At 48.1% G+C, this 15,955-nt stretch overlaps 1 protein-coding gene across 11 annotated transcripts in view; it reads right to left on the bottom strand.

Annotated features, from left to right (window-relative positions):
- LOC108930835 (amyloid-beta A4 precursor protein-binding family B member 2-like) overlaps positions 1 to 15,955 on the bottom strand; it is a 107,785-nt gene that overhangs the window by 21,194 nt on the left and 70,636 nt on the right. For all 11 annotated transcript variants that reach the window (XM_029251804.1, XM_029251808.1, XM_029251812.1 and 8 more), the window contains 2 exons: positions 13,795 to 13,941; positions 10,022 to 10,149 (listed from right to left, as the gene is read on the bottom strand). In XM_029251804.1, coding sequence (XP_029107637.1) covers positions 10,022 to 10,149; positions 13,795 to 13,941 — 275 coding nt within the window. The remainder of the gene's footprint in view (positions 1 to 10,021; positions 10,150 to 13,794; positions 13,942 to 15,955) is intronic.

Here is a 15,955-nt window from a genome sequence, read left to right on the forward strand (position 1 = left end):
TGGCCCAAAATGTCAAGGTTGTAATGGTGTGAATGAAGACGGATATAAAGGGGGACTCCTGGGGGTGACGGGCGCAGGTCTACCAGGGACAGGCAAATGCCAAGGCAGCAAATCACCGCAGCTGCAGGAACCAGAGGCGGTCATTACAATATACAGCAACACACTGGCCACCGGAGAACCCGGATTACGCACGGCTGAGGGGAGAAGCTGCCCGAGCAGCTCTGTGCTAACAAACGCGTTCTACACGTATGTGCTGCCGCATGATATTGGGAGAATCATTTCGGGCGCCTCCTCGCAATACGTTTAAAAGCTACCGGGGCCCTTCGGAGCCTCCGGAACGGAAATGGGGCGGCGCGAAAGGCCGAGCAACGCAAGGGGCAAGGCACGTCGAGGAAAAATGCCGCAGAGTTAAATTGAGAAGCGCGCACGGATAGCGAGAAAGAACGGCAAGGCATCGCATCTGAGGTCGCCTGGAAATCGGCACGGCGACTCCAAGGCCATCGACGGGTGCGGACGTCACGCGAAGGCGTGGATGGGCGGATCCCTGGACTCAGGAGGACCGGGGTCGCTCTGGATAAGGGAGGGTCACTCGGGTCCCGACGGGACGACACACTCCAAACTCCAAGGGAAACCCTCAACTCAACCGCCCCAAGTGGGAACCTGGCCCTCCACACACACACACACACACACACACATCCAGCCCACTGGGACAAAGGAAACATGTTTCCCAATGGACATTGGTTGGTATCTGTCTGTGCGTGTGTGTGTGTGTGTGTGTTGGGGGTTTGATAGGAGTTCCCTCCTGTTTTGGTGCACAGGCATGTAAGCGAACAGCGAGACACACAAACGCGCGCGCACGCACGCACACACACACACACACACACACACACACACACACACACACACACACACACACACGCACACACGCAGACAGGGAGTGCTGGAGCGTACTCACCGCACGGAACACACAGAGTCATTTGCTATGCTAGTGTCGCGCCTGCCGATCGCCGGATAGTTAGCCGCTCCGCCGGAGGACCCTTCACGCCTGTCTTCCTCACACCACGTCTCGCCGCGCTCCCGTCCCTCTTCCGTCTGCCTCTTTCTCAACCCCCCTTCACTCCTCCTCCTCCTCCTCCTCCTCTACCACTGCCCCTCCTCTTCTCTCCTCTCTTTTCCTGGTGGTGCTCTTGAAGTCTCCCTCCAGTGAAGCCCCTCTTCTATTCCTTGCGTCCCTGGTATTGCACACCGCAGCGAGTGGGAGAGAGAGAGCGTGGGAGACACTGAGAGGCAGAGCGAGAGAGAGAGAGAGAGAGAGAGAGAGAGAGAGAGAGAGAGAACTAAAGGAAAAAGCAGCCAATACAGTGAAGGATAAAGAGAGAGGAGGTATTATCTAGCTGCGCTTCCAGACACCCAGTACACACTCCTGTTACACAAACCGAGCAAGATGGAGAATCGGACTGTGTGTCACACACATTTTGGCACAGGATCGTACTCCCAACGCAGAGCTGTAAGTTAAGTGATCTGTGGTAAAGCCCCCCAGAGATGGAGCCTTGGAACACCCCTGCTGCCCCTCTCGCATTTGCCCCCATCTCTATTATAATATCTTATTATCATAACACCAATCAGAGCAGAAACAGGTGAGTTATTGATCCACTCGGCTGACACTCTTTACCGAAGCAACTCGGCGTTCAGCTGCTTACGCATTGTCGCACATTGTCCAAAGCGGGGTTGCGGCAAGCCGGAGCCTAACCTGGCAACGCAAGGCACCACGCTGGAGGAGGAAGGGACACACCCAGGACGGGACACCAGTCCATCACAGGGCACCCCAAGCGGGACTCGTACCCCAGACCCACCAGAGAGCAGGACCTGGCCAAACCTGCCACGCCGATATACCCATTTTTACAGCTGGGTGATTTTTAGGGTATCAATCTATGGAACGTACCTTGACGAAAGCACAACAAAAACAGGAGGTTGGATTCGAACCTAGGATCTTCAAGCGCAAGGCAGAGCTTTTAACCACTGCGCCACCAGCGGCGCTCCTGCTTGTATTGATGCAGCTGATACGATCAGTTTGAGGTACCTGAAAGATGGGGTGAATCAAAGGCCAAAGGCTGTAAAGCTTCACCAGCAGCACGTCAGACCTGCGCCGCCACCCCGGAAGCACAGCTGGAACACGAGGACCAACGTACAACGCTAACCCTAACCCTCCCTCTGGAGCCTGAACCGCCAATCAAAATGCCATCAGCCTAAAATGACAAGGGTCAAGACTGCGACCTTTCACCTTCAACCCTTCTCCTTCCCTCGACACACGTGAGCACAGGGACCCGAGGCCGCGTTCGGACCCCAAGGCAACGCGAGCCTTTCTAAGCAGGTGCGTCACCCCTGGTCTCCCTCGGACCGTGATGTCCTCGATATGTCTTCATTTCTCGAGATTAACCAGCCCGGGCGAAGGCCCTCCTAAGACAATCCCTTCTGTATCGCCCAGGAAATCCCACCCGTCCGATCCCCGCCTCCATCGCGGGGCCATCGGCCGCAGTTTCCGCAGCGCCTTTTTCAAAGGAGGTCAGCGGCGCGGGGAGGCGCTTGCGCTCGGCTTCGTTCCCGCGACAGAAACCACAATTAGAGAAAGCAACGAAGGGTTTTTCGAGGGCAAAACACAAGAGGAGACGAAGGCGCAAAGTGATGAGCGCAGCAAATCGGCACTAATTTAGTTACCCCTTCGCCTGCCCTGACACCTCCGTGACGGCACTGAGGTATAACATGGTGAGACAGTCCACTGCTACACACCAAGTGCGCTGTAATGATGTCCTTCCATAAAGATGACCAGAGGGAGGTTTTGGGTGCTGTGTGTGCGTGCGTGTGTGTGTGTGTAGGGGTTGGCGTCCTTTGCGATGACAGCCTTGGAAAACCAACCTTCAAAACTCTCCAGCCCATTCTTGGCTTTGGTTTGGGAACCCGGGACGGGTTCCGATGGGACAGCAGCGTAATCCTGTGTCACAAGGGAAGGGAAAGATTCTGCCTGCCGCTGGCCTCGCTCTCCCACATGCCCTTCTGAGGTGACCTTCATCCCCACTGATCGCACACACACACGATGCACCGCAGAGCTCCGGCATCCTCTGGATCTACGATTAACGCAGCGTCCCAGATAAGGATGTCATCTTCAGGAATAAAATCACTTATATTAAGGCTGCCTCTCAAGCCTCTGGACTGCTTTTTGAGTGTGTGTGTGTGTGTGTGCGCCCACGGAGGGTCGTGGGTGTCTGTGTGTGGGGATGCACACTTGCTATGAATATTTTAGCTGTGCCGTCACCATGAAGGTACGGTGGTTCTCGGCAGAGCTGTGCGGCTGCAGCAGCAGGACGGGTGAAACACATACCTTCACCTTCAGCCACTGTCGCCAGGGGAAGGCCAGCAAAAACACTGCTGCTTAAAAGTGCTAAAGCTTTATTATCCACCGACGAATGCAAAACTGTCCTGTAGTCGAACCCAAGACCTGAACTGCGCCCTCTAGTGTCAGGCTGAGAGTTCATTGTTACATGACCAGACTGCGTCGGGGTCCGGTCCTTGACTCGTCATTCCAGTGCATCATATATATTCCAGTGTATCACATTATTTGCAATTACACTAGTAAGCTAGTACATAAATAGTTTATTTAAAACAAATTTTAAAAGTTTTTTGTGTACTTCAGAGTCGTGGACTTACAAATGACTTGAAATATGGGATTTTTTTTTTTAAAAACACTCCACTATCCTATCAGTACGTGGAAAAATTATCAATGAGCTCAATGAGAGCGAGGGGGTTGGTGCAAAGAATACAATTCCTGTCTGTTCTCTCACTACCTTTAACCGCCTGTCCCAAGTGAGGGTCCTTCCAATTCCCAATTCTGCATTTCCAAAAAAAAAAAAAAAAAAAAAGAAATTTATTGAGAGCTGTGTTTGAAAATCATCAAGTTAAAAAAAAAAACTTTAAATGACCATAAAAATTTGGGCTTCATATTGCCAGTTCACCACATACCATTCTGCATTTTTAATATTCTGGAAAAACCACACACACACACACACACACGCACACGCACGCACACGCACACGCTGGCTGAAGCCACCAGTCCCGAGCGAGGTCGCGGCAAGCCGGAGCCTAAGCCGGCAACACAGTGCATGGGGTTGGAGGTGGGGGGGACACACCCAGGATGAGACGCCAGGCTGTTTCAAGGCACCCCAAGTGGGATTCGAACCCCAGAGCCGCCAGTGAGCAGGACCCATCCGAGCCCGCTGCACCATCACACCCCCCTCTATCCTAGAAAACACATTTTAAAAATAATACTGTACTGCAGCGGATCCAGGCACCATGGGGATGATCAGCCCTCAGTTGAGCAGATGAGCTGAAACTAAGACTCACAACACTGCACCAGGGTACACTTGTATTTCGGATCATGTGAAAGAGCAGCTCTTTTTACCGCATTCAGAGTAAAAATCTACCTTCAAGGTGGCAGAAGTCAAACACACTGGTACGCATGCACGTGTGTGTGCGCCTGTGTGTTAGGAGGCAAACCCCTCCCCCTGCCCTGCCCGCTGACCGCACGCCGCCACACTACAAGATTAAACTTTCATCGGCGCATAGTTTTACATCATCAATCATTCATCGTGCCCTCCTCCAGAAAGAAACGAAAATTGAAGTCACAAATCATTATTGTGTCCCCTTATTGTCTGGATGAGGGCTTCATCTTAATGCTCGGCCTGTACGCACCCGTCAATGTCGGCATAAATTAGTGTCTTAAAAAAAAAGCACGCAGCAAAGGGACAAACAGGAGAAGGAGTTTGCAGTCAGTGCGTCGCTAGTTGGACCAGGAGCGCTTTACAAGCTTTTCCCATTAACACAGGAGCTACATGAGAACAAGCAGAGAGACACGCAAAGGACAAAGGCAGGTCCCGACCCCGGGAATATTGTGTGCATCAATCAGACTGTCTGGCGAGTCCACAGCCCTGCGACCCTAGCGACTATGTCCCCCACCCCCGAGCTCTTCATGTGCCCATCTAAGAGCAGCTCATTGGTTAATGGCCTTTCAAATTTGATCTCTCATTATTTATTCCATCCCCCCCAGAATGAATCCCTGTAAGTATGTACAGTATGTATGTTTATATGTGTCTATGTATGGTTTTATTTTGTCTGCTTTACAATATGAGCCACTGGGAACCAAAGCAGAATTCCACCAATGTGTGTGCGCATCCTTGGTCGAATAAATCGGATTCTGATTCTAAAAATGCAAAGAATGACGGCTGTAAACAGACAGTCTTAAAACGGGATACTCGAAATATCTGCACCCCTCCAGAGCCTCCCCTTCCAACCACAACGTGATGCTCTTTCGCTTCATTTCACCTCTCGATCCCCGGCGGCAAAGAGGCGGTTCGGCAGTCTACGGTGAGCCTGCGTGAAAAAAGTTGCCTCTGACAGGATCGGAGCAGCGGCGAAAAAGCGACCCGCTTGCAGGTCAAGTTAAAAGAACAAAATATGACGTAAATCTACTTTTTCCTTCACAGCTGTGAGGAGCTCTTCAGTATAGTTAAATCAAACGTTTTATTGTCACAAATGATTTCGGTAAATTTAGCATGACATTACGATATACGCTGGGCCTCAACTTACGATCACAAACTGGAGCCGGAAGTCTATTCGTAACTCAGTTCCTTGGTAGATCTGGGTGAAAATCATTAAAAACGTAACGAAATAGACATCCCTTGATTTATTCATGGGCTTCATTCGCTAAAAAACCTCAGACAAAGCTACAATGAATAAAAAATTTGCTCTAAAACTTTATTTACTCAGTCTGTACTTTTGACAGGAGACCAGTCCGTTGAAGGACTTTTCTCAACATGAAACAATATTGTCCACTTTAAAATGATTGAAAATGATGGAGGACGTCATCTCCCCAGCCTCCTTTCCAATGCTGACCGATTCATCCCATGATTACGTGCGACGTTTGTCAGCATCAGAAGCCACTTTCAGTTTGTTTCATTATCTACACAATCAGAAAACTGAGACAGATTTATTTCATGTATTTATAAAACTCGATTTATTTCCTTAACGGGTTCTGTAAAAGTCTTGGATATAGTTAAAATCCATGTAAGACAATTTTATTATGCTCAAATTACTGTAAATTACAAGTAAAAGTGAAATTAACAGTGGAAGTGAGTCCAGCACCACGTTCCTATTGTTTGACTGCTCTTCACTGCTAACTAACAGTTGGACACGGAAACACAGGTAACGTTCGCACTGCAAAACAAAATTAATTTTGAAAATATGTCAGTGAAGAAGCTACAGGTCTAATAAACAGTAACATGTTCAAATACTTGAAAATTTGGAACTCAAATTTTTGTAAGACAAGGACCACTTATAAACTAAAACATAATACCTAACTCATCAAAAATTTGGAACTCAAATGTTTGTAAAGGGGGGGTGCGGTGGCGCAGCGGGTTTGGCTGAGTCTTGCTCTCTGGCGGGTCTGGGGTTCGCGTCCTGCTTGGGGTGCCTTGTGATGGACTGGTATCCCATCCTGGGTGTGTCCCCTTCCCCTCCAGCCCTATGCCCTGTGTTGTCGGGTTAGGCTCTGGTTCGCAGTGACCCCCACTTAGGACAAGTGGCTTCAGCTACTCTGTGTGTGTGTGTGTGTGTGTGTGATGTTTGTAAGAAGGACCCAGTATAGACTATAATATAATAGCAAACTCATGAACCTACTTACATGTGTTCTTGCACTGAACAGAGCAGGTTTTACAGCCTAAGAATTCCCTGTCACACCGGTCAAAACTCTTCACGGTAAAATAATGCTGATTTAAATAATTACCTGCCAGGTCCTCTTTGGGCACAGCAGCAGACAACAGGGGAGACAGTAGCCATGTTCAGTATTTACATCTACACTATATTTATATCATGCTCCTGCATTCCTTTATTGGAGAGATGAGAACCCACAGGGTTTTAACAGCAGGGTTCCATACACCAAAAATTAGCTACAAGATCTTATAAAGATATAGACGATGGGAACAGATTCTGAGAAATGCATTGTTGGGAGGTTTCGTAGTTGTGCGAACATCATAGAGTGTACTTATACACACCTAGATGGTATAGCCTTGATCACTGAGTGTACTTACACAAACCTAGATGGTATAGCCTCGATCATAGAGTGTACTTGTACAAACCCAGATGGCGTAGCCTCGATCACTGAGTGTACTTATACAAACCTAGATGGTATAGCCTCGATCATAGAGTGTACTTATACAAACCCAGATGGTGTAGCTTCGATCATAGAGTGTACTTATACAAACCCAGATGGTGTAGCCTCGATCAATGAGTGTACTTATACACACCTAGATGGTATAGCCTCGATCATAGAGTGTATTTATACAAACCGACATAGTATAGCCTTGATCATAGAGTATACTTATACAAACCTACATGGTATAGCCTCAATCATAGATTGTACTTATACAAACCTAGACAGTATAGTCTCGATCATGGAGTGTATTTATACAAACCTAGATGGTATAGCCTCGATCATAGAGTGTACTTATACACACCTAGATGGTATAGCCTTGATGCAGTCAAGAGACACAGTAAACAAGAGATTTATAATGCTGCTGCTGGTGTAACACAGCATACTGTTTTACAGTAAACTTTTTTCATAAGTAGAAAGAATACACTGTAAACTAAGGATCAAAAGTACAGTACAGTAAATACATAAACGAGTAACATAGGTGAGGAGCATGGTGGCGCAACGGGCTTGGCCGGGTCACGCTCTCTGGCGGGTCTACGGTTCGAGTCCTGCTGGGGGTGCCTTGTGGTGGACTGGCGTCTCATCCTGGTTGTGCCCCGTGTTGTCGGGTTAGCCTCCATTTTGCCGTGACCCCGGTCGGGTCAAGTGGTTTCAGACAGTAACATAGATGTTTATTATCAAGTGTTATGTTTTGTACATAATTGTATGTGCTACACTTTTATATGACTGGCAGCGCAGTAGGTTTGTTCACACCAGCACCACCACCATGAACACTTGAGTAATACGTTGTGCTACGACTTTACGACGGCTACGATTTCGCTAGTCGATAAGAATTTTTCAGCTCCATTATAATCTTATAGGACCGCCGTCATATATGCGGTCAGTCATTAAGCGAAACGTCGTTAAGCAGTGCATGACTGCATACCCTTTTTATACAGCAGGCTTAATACTAATTCATTTAGCTCAAGCTTTTCTTCAAAGAAACTTGCAGTTTTAAGCTGCTTACAGTGATTTACCCATTTATATAGCTGAGTAACTTTTACAGTATCCACTCAAAGTAAGAAACTTGATCAAGAGTACCCCAGCAGGAGGTGGGTTTGAATCTTGGAGCCTCCGACTGCATGGCGACGACTCTAACCGTTATGGCACCTGCTGCTCGCGATGAACCAAACAGCGAAAGTTTCTTCTCTTAATGATGCAAACGCACACACCACGAATGAATGTCGAGCACTAGCGCGGCTCAACCAAACCCAAACCCTGCTCTGATACCCACGTCAACTGTCTGATGCAAACACACCTACCAGAAAAAGCAGCTGTAACAAGGTGATAAGAAAGAATAAAGCCAAGAACGGGCCATAAAGGTCCAAACAGAGGCTTATAAAACCAGCTTCGCTGCCATCGCATTAAGCCACCTGCCCTTCCCACCGCCCCTGAACAACATCAAATGGCAACCCAATGGGGACAGACCCATGGAACAGGTGAGCACTTGGGATCATATGAGGCTGGCGACCATGTAACATCAGCAAAAAGTCATGTAGAACACCCAAGCTATACACCATCAACTTAAAAAAACAGAACAATAAGCGTGGCAACACTGTCATTTCAGCGACACCCTTTATCGAGGCGTAGACATCATCGCACCGACTCCTCGTTTTATGAACAGTTGAGTAACAAATTATCAGACACAAACTTGCCTGCGTCTCATAATTATGTCTGAGTGTTCGATAGTGAGAAGGCGAATGCTGCAGATTTATGGGATAAGTCAGTCAACAACTGGCACTGAGAAGGAGTGCTTGGAGAAAACATTTCTATTTTCAGTCAGTTTCGTTCCAGTTTTACTGCTCCTGAAGACAATAAAAACATTCACATAAAAGGTGTGAAGTATTTTTTATTATACCTATATCTGAAGTTTTTCCAGAACATAAATCAAGGGACACCTATATCATTAACCTTTAATTGACTGCGACTTAGTGGTAAAAAGTGACTTTGGAGTTATAAACAAACTGAGTTACGAACAGAATTCCGCTCCTAGTTATGTTTGTCAGATGAGGAGCCAGCGTATTATTTATTTGAGTGACGCCTTTACCCAGGTCAGGATAAATACGATGCATCAGAACGTCTTACAGCGCAAAGGTACCCATCACATGTAACGCGCAGATGAAGTATAAATATTATAGCGAGAAAAGTTTATTCTAAAACTAGCAACTAACTTTGCTCTTTCCTTTTCGATCAAACCCGGATGAGTAGGCAGATTCATGCGGAACAGCCGTCTTTCCTTGTATGCATGCTGTTACCCCCCCACCCCCGCCACTACCCAGGGGCCCCGCAGCGCTGTAAAACAGGGCCCCACGGTGCCCTTATTAGCAGAGCCCTCTCTAACACTACAGGAACAGCAGGAGGCAATTTGTTAAATGCCGGATCGATGCTGGACGCGCGAGTGGGATTTAGAGGAAAGACAAACAGGCTTCCAGCCCTCTCCAGATACCAGCGCAATGCGAGGGTTCAGCGGGGCACATCGTGCGGCGCCTGGGGTTCGACTGCAAAAACCTTTTAAAGGGTTTTCTTAGGAAGCCTCCGTGGCGTCGGGGGTTTAGGAAAAGAAGAGGCTTGAAATTAAATTGCGGAGACGTCAAAATGGAACAACGGGGTTCATGTGAGCAGTTGGAGGGAAAAGAGCAACGAGCACGTTTTTCGCACAGGTTCGGTTGTGATCCCTTGGTCACGTGCCCTCCTCAAGAGGCCCCCACCCCCCACCCGACAAACCTGCCGTTGTCGCGGCCCACGCCCCACACGCGGATGCTGGCGATGGGCTGGGAGTGGAGGACGCTGCGGTTTCGGGGGTCCACCAGGTTCAGCATGTTGTTCTCCAGGATCAGGTACATGTCCTTGCCCTGCGAGAGGAACACAGACATGCATGTGAAATCCTCCTCGGCCCCCGTCCGAGCAGGCCAGCAAGCTGCGGGCTCAAAGGGAACAGCCCATCAAATTACCCTCCACTTTGACTGCATGAAATGAAGTCACTGCAAATCACCCCCCTTCACTGGCGAGTTCTTTATTAATGGAGAAGCAAGTTTACTGAAAACCATCAAACTGCATCCTCTAGAGCCGCACATAAACTCATAAATATTCAAATGCTGAAAGTGGCACTTAAGAGGGAGAGTTTTAGCATAATCCGGGCTTTCGGGTGGGGGGGTTGGGGTGGGGGTAGTAGAAGTCTCTATTTCTGGGGTCTTAAAATGGCCAAATTACTCACAAGGATTTGTTAACAAACCATAACTCCTCCTAAAGGATCTTCATGACGGCCAGCCTGGATACCCCAAGGGGCTCCTGTCTTTACATACGTCCATACCCCCCGCCCCCCCCCACCATCCATTGAGGCATATCACACAGCTGGGAAAAGCATGAGACAGCTAGTAGGGTAGAGGTTAGAACTGCTGCCTTTGGATCCAAAGGGTTCCAGGTTTGAATCCCACCTCCAGCTTTAGTACCCTTGAGCAAAATACTTACCCTAAATTGCCCCAGTAAAATTACCCAGCTGTCTAAAGGGGGAAAATAGTTTTCAGCATCTTAACACTTTCAGTCGCCTTGCGGAAAAGCATCAGCTACATGAATATGATGGACGGGTGGGTCAGGTGTCATGGAGCTCTACCCATAGACTCAAGTCTTTCACACCCTGCTCGGAAAACCCAGCGTACCGCTCTTGGGACGGGAACCCAACCGAGTCCGTTCCAAATTTCCAGAGCATGCACGTAAAAGAGCTCACTAAGAGACTCTATAGCAGGAAAGGGCAGTTTTGCAGCAAGGTTTTATTTCAATAGCTTGACAATTTAAGTGGAAGAAAAAAACTGTCGGCAGGGTGGCGACCTCTCTAGGACACAACACTGAAAGAAAAATATTAATTGATATCGCATCATATTTAAACGGACACCTCCTTATAAACGGACTCCTAATAAATTTTCAAATAAATATGCATTAAATTTTAGTAAGTTTTGTAAAGATCTAAAATTCAGGAAGTGAGTATTAGTACTAACAGCTGCTACTTTCCCCCAAAACGACTTAGAATGTGGGGTTTGGGTACCGAGCTACTGACACTGCTTTACCCATTTATACTGCACAGCAGGGTTAACTTTTACTATTTCAATTCAAGGGAAGCACCTTGCACGGGGGGGGGGGCAAGTCCTCCAGTTCTAAAGTGAACAGCTATAACCACTGATGACATTACCCATTGACCAGAAAGGTAAAATGGTGTAAAAACAGGTGATGAGGTGTAATAATAATAATAAGAATAACTTCTCAGGGTCTTATGTCAGCGTGAATTTCCTCTACGCATCCGTCGGTTGGTCTTTATTAGGACGGCCTTGCACTCCAGCCACCCAGGTTTGAATCCCACCTGCTGTAGTACCTTTGATCAAAGTACTTACCACCTTAATTTAATACAGCAAAAATTACCCAGCTGTGTAAACGGATAAATAAGGAGCTCAGTATACAAACCCAATGCTGTAAGTTGCTGTACACGACGGTATTAATAATGAGAAGGGTCGTGACACGGATATCCTGTTTATCCTGTAGAGCTGTGGCCTTGCACTCCGTGCACCTGGGTGTGAATCTCACCTGCTCTAGTAGCCTTGACAAGGTACTTACCCTGAATTGATAGAGTAAAAATTAGCCAGCTCTATGAAAGGGTAAATCACTTTCTGTTTGGTTTTGGTGCTTGTGAAAGGAAAGAATGACAAAGACTCAGCAAAAATTTTTTATCAGCTTGAGCCTCTTTCAGATGTTTAATTTTAAGTGGCTGAATCGTTATTATTAGATTATTAAAATCCAATGCAAATGTGAGCCGTATGGAGCCAGACCTCGATACTTCTCTACCTCCCTTGTCCTCACACGACCTCTCACTCTCTCTCGCTCACCCCTCTCGGTCGCTCTTACTCTCTCTCACTCTGATTTACTGCTACCGCACCACAGCGCCTCTCCTTCAGATTTACGCAGGGGAGCCGGCGTGTTAGAAGAAGCGGGGGCGGGTGCGTGGCTGCCGTTATTTACGGCCCCGTTCCCTCCCCAGGTTCGAACCTGTGCTCTCGCACCCACCCCACCCTCTCTGCTAATTTTCCCAGGATGCAAGAGGCAGCGGTGGAGGACAAAGCTGTGGGGTCATAGCAACAGAGGAGCAGTTCCACAGGAGGGGGAGTAAAACTGCTCCCCACCACCTCCTTGACCGTCTACAGTCTTGGGCACCCAGGACCCTGTTGCCGGTTCACCTGTTGTCCTTCCTTGGACCTCTTTTGGTAGGTAGTAACCACCGCATACCGGGAACACCCCGCAAGACCTGCCGTTTCGGAGACGCTCTGACCCAGTCGCCTGGTCATCACAATCTGGCCCTCGTCAAAGTCGCTCAGATCCTTACGCTTCCCCATTTTTCCTGCTTCCAACACATGAATATTATAAACAGCCAAACAGTGTGTGGGTGTTTCTGTGCATGTTGTTTTTATCTAAATAGAGATCTGTATGTGAGAAATGTTAACTGTCATGCCCATGACCGCGTGCCTAACAACCGTTCCTGCGACCATTCGAGGAGGAAGGGGACAAAAGGGCAGCTTGGATGCTCCTGGGTGCGGAACCTCCTTTCGAGAAGACGCAACTCGTAGCAATCACCTGACAGCCTCTTTCCCAGTTTCCCATATTGCTCCCTTCTCCTATACTCCCTCGGTTTTGGTTTCCCGCTTCCTTGATTCTCTGCTCTGCGACCTCGACTCTGGCTGTTGTCTACTCCTCAGAACAACGTAGCACAATCAATCAACCCTCGCCTGTCCCACTGAGCTCACACACACAGTTGAGTTTGTCAGCTGGATCCCCGAGTGCAACATGACATTAACATATACTCTCTCACTGTCTCACACACACACACTGTCAGAAACAGCTTGTCCCAATCAGGGTCGCGGCAAACCGGAGCTTAACCCGGCAGCACAGGGCGCAAGGCTGGAGGGGGAGGGGAGACACCCAGTACGGGATGCCAGTCCATCGCAAGGCACCCCAAGCGGCACTCAAACCCCAGACCCTCCAGAGAGCAGGACCTGGCCAAACCCACTGCGCCACCACGTCCCCCCCTAAACATATACTATATATATGAAATATACAGTTTATACATATACATACATAACTCTGTGTGTGTGTGTTTGTACAGCCTGGGCAATCTGGTCAGTACCTGAACTGGTCAGAACAGTAAAAGCAAAGCATCTTACTGTGTTGCCGCGGAAGTGCCGGGACGACACGTCGGCTCATTTCCAAATCGAACTTGTTCAGCGGACGTCAGCAATTTCCACCGAGCTGTTGCTCAAATTTTACACCGGTGCTGCGTGTCGAAAGCACCCGTACTGCTTCAGGAGAGGAGAGACTTCCCCGACTGACGCGGGTGATGTTCGAAGACACACGCTGACCGGTGTGTATAGGTCAGAGACACACGGTATGAATGTTGGGACGTAAAGACCAGGCGGAAGAGCAGAAGAAGAAGGTGCTCCTACAGGTCCCCAGGTCCTCACCTCTCCCCAGATTCCCACAGTGTCCCGGATGTCGTTCTTGCAGTAGGACAGCTGGCGGATGCAGTTGTTGACAGCCACGCTGCTCTTCCCCGGCGCCAGGTCCTCCTCGGCCATCTCCACCCAGCCCAGGGAGCGCACGGCGAAGCACTGTTAAGGAAACAGAAGTTGAAGTTAAATTCCCTCCTCTAGGGTACAACAGTAGGGTATTTCTGGGAATTTGCACCAGTAACTATCAGCCGGCGTGGGCATGTAACCTTTACCACGTCGGTATTACATCACCGTCACCTTGTGTATTAGAGAACAGAGTGGCACCAGCCATCAGAGGACACACACACACACACACACACACACACACACACACACACACACACACACACACACACGACAGCCCTGGAGATTTACGGAGAACAAAGCCGTCCGCCTCCATCAGAGGATCCAGGTGCCAAACTCGTGTTTATGAGCACAATGCGATAAAAATCAGAGTGCAGTGAAAATGAATGATCTCTGCTGGATTAAATCAGTTCCTTGGGCTCCACGTTTTCGCCACAGGAGTTTTCCGGCATCTGGCAGCGTGATGTGTGACTCCAAGCCTAAGGAGCAGCTTGCAAACCTTCTTCAGGTGAGACCTACAGGGTCAGACTAGTAGCCACTGTCATTGCAGTGTGTCACAGACTTTTTTTAAATTACTCACATCATCGTAATGTGTGTGTGTGTGTGTGTGTGTGTGAGATCCCCACCTCTGGTTGTAGTACCCTTGAACAAGGGACTTACCCTCAATTGCTCCAATAACCCCAAGCCAACTGTATAAATAGGTAAATAACTGTAAATAGTTTAACATGGTAAGTTTCTCTGGAAAAAAGCATCAGCTAAATGAATAAAAGTAAACAAAATATTTTATTTAACAGTAGCTTGGAATTCCTTTAAATATCAAAATTAAGTCATTTTTACAGTGATTTTGCTGCTTAACCTACCACACAGGAGAAAAATTACTAATGATCATGATGCCATGGAAGTTGGCTGAGCATTTATGGCACTTCTTCACCAGATATGCATTTCTAATAATAATGAAACAATGTAATATTTCAATAATGCAATATGTGTGATGCCTAAAGGGGGTGCGGTGACGCAGCGAGTTTGACCGGGTCCTGCTCTCCATTGGGCCTGGGGTTCGAGCCCCGCTTGGGGTGCCTTGTGATGGACTGGCGTCCCGTCCTGGGTGTGTCCCCTTAGGCCCTGTGTTGCCGGGTTAGGCTCCGACTTGCCACAACCCTGTATGGGACAAGCGGTTTCAGACTGTGTGTGTGGAATGCTTACATTTTCAGGCAAACAAATCAGTTAAAACGGTGAAATAAAATGATTTTTAACTATTTGTGTCTGTGGATTTTTCTTTTTTTTTTTAAGGAATATAGTAAAAAATAATATTGAAATGGACTGGACCGTCTGTCTGGTCATCCCAACATCCCATCAGACTGGGGGATCAAAAATATTATCAATGGCACTCAGTGGAGCTATACGCAAATGGGGGTGGGGACTCCCACAGGTGTGTGCGGTGCAGACATTTCCAAAGTGCACGGAACCCCATTTCTGGGACCTTATGCATCTCCGGCACGTCGCATGTTGCTCGCAGCTTCTCATTAATGGTACGGAAATGTCCAAGTTTAGGCCGTCGTCTTGGCGACGGAGCCATTTGGAAAAACATAATTACTTTAAGTGTCCCCTCCAGGGATGTGAAAGGGAAGCTCGCTGTGCTGCCAAACTGGGGCCAAAAACCCAGTGTGGGAGCAGAAGGAATGGAGAGGATGGGTTTGCTGTGAGCAAACCCTGCCATCAAGTGGCAGACAGAACCCACACTGCACACAGGAGAAGGAGCACAAACTATGTTTACCTGACTCTTCTCTCCACAGTTACTTACAGCATTAAGGTATTTATCCATTTGCACAGCTGGGTAATTTTACTAGAGCAATTTTAGGGTAAGTACCTTGCTCAAAGGTACTACAGCCAGAGGTGGGATTTGAACCTACAACCTTTGGGTGCAAAGACACTAACTCTAAGTAATATGCAAGTAGTTATCTGGGGGCCCTACTTGTCTCTACTGAGCAGATGGGTGAATGATACCAGTAAGTTTACTGCCGTGTATTTTACACTATGTGACACTGAACAA

The sequence above is a fragment of the Scleropages formosus genome, chromosome 5 (genome assembly GCF_900964775.1).
Source record: "Scleropages formosus chromosome 5, fSclFor1.1, whole genome shotgun sequence".
Taxonomy (NCBI): Eukaryota; Metazoa; Chordata; class Actinopteri; order Osteoglossiformes; family Osteoglossidae; genus Scleropages; species Scleropages formosus.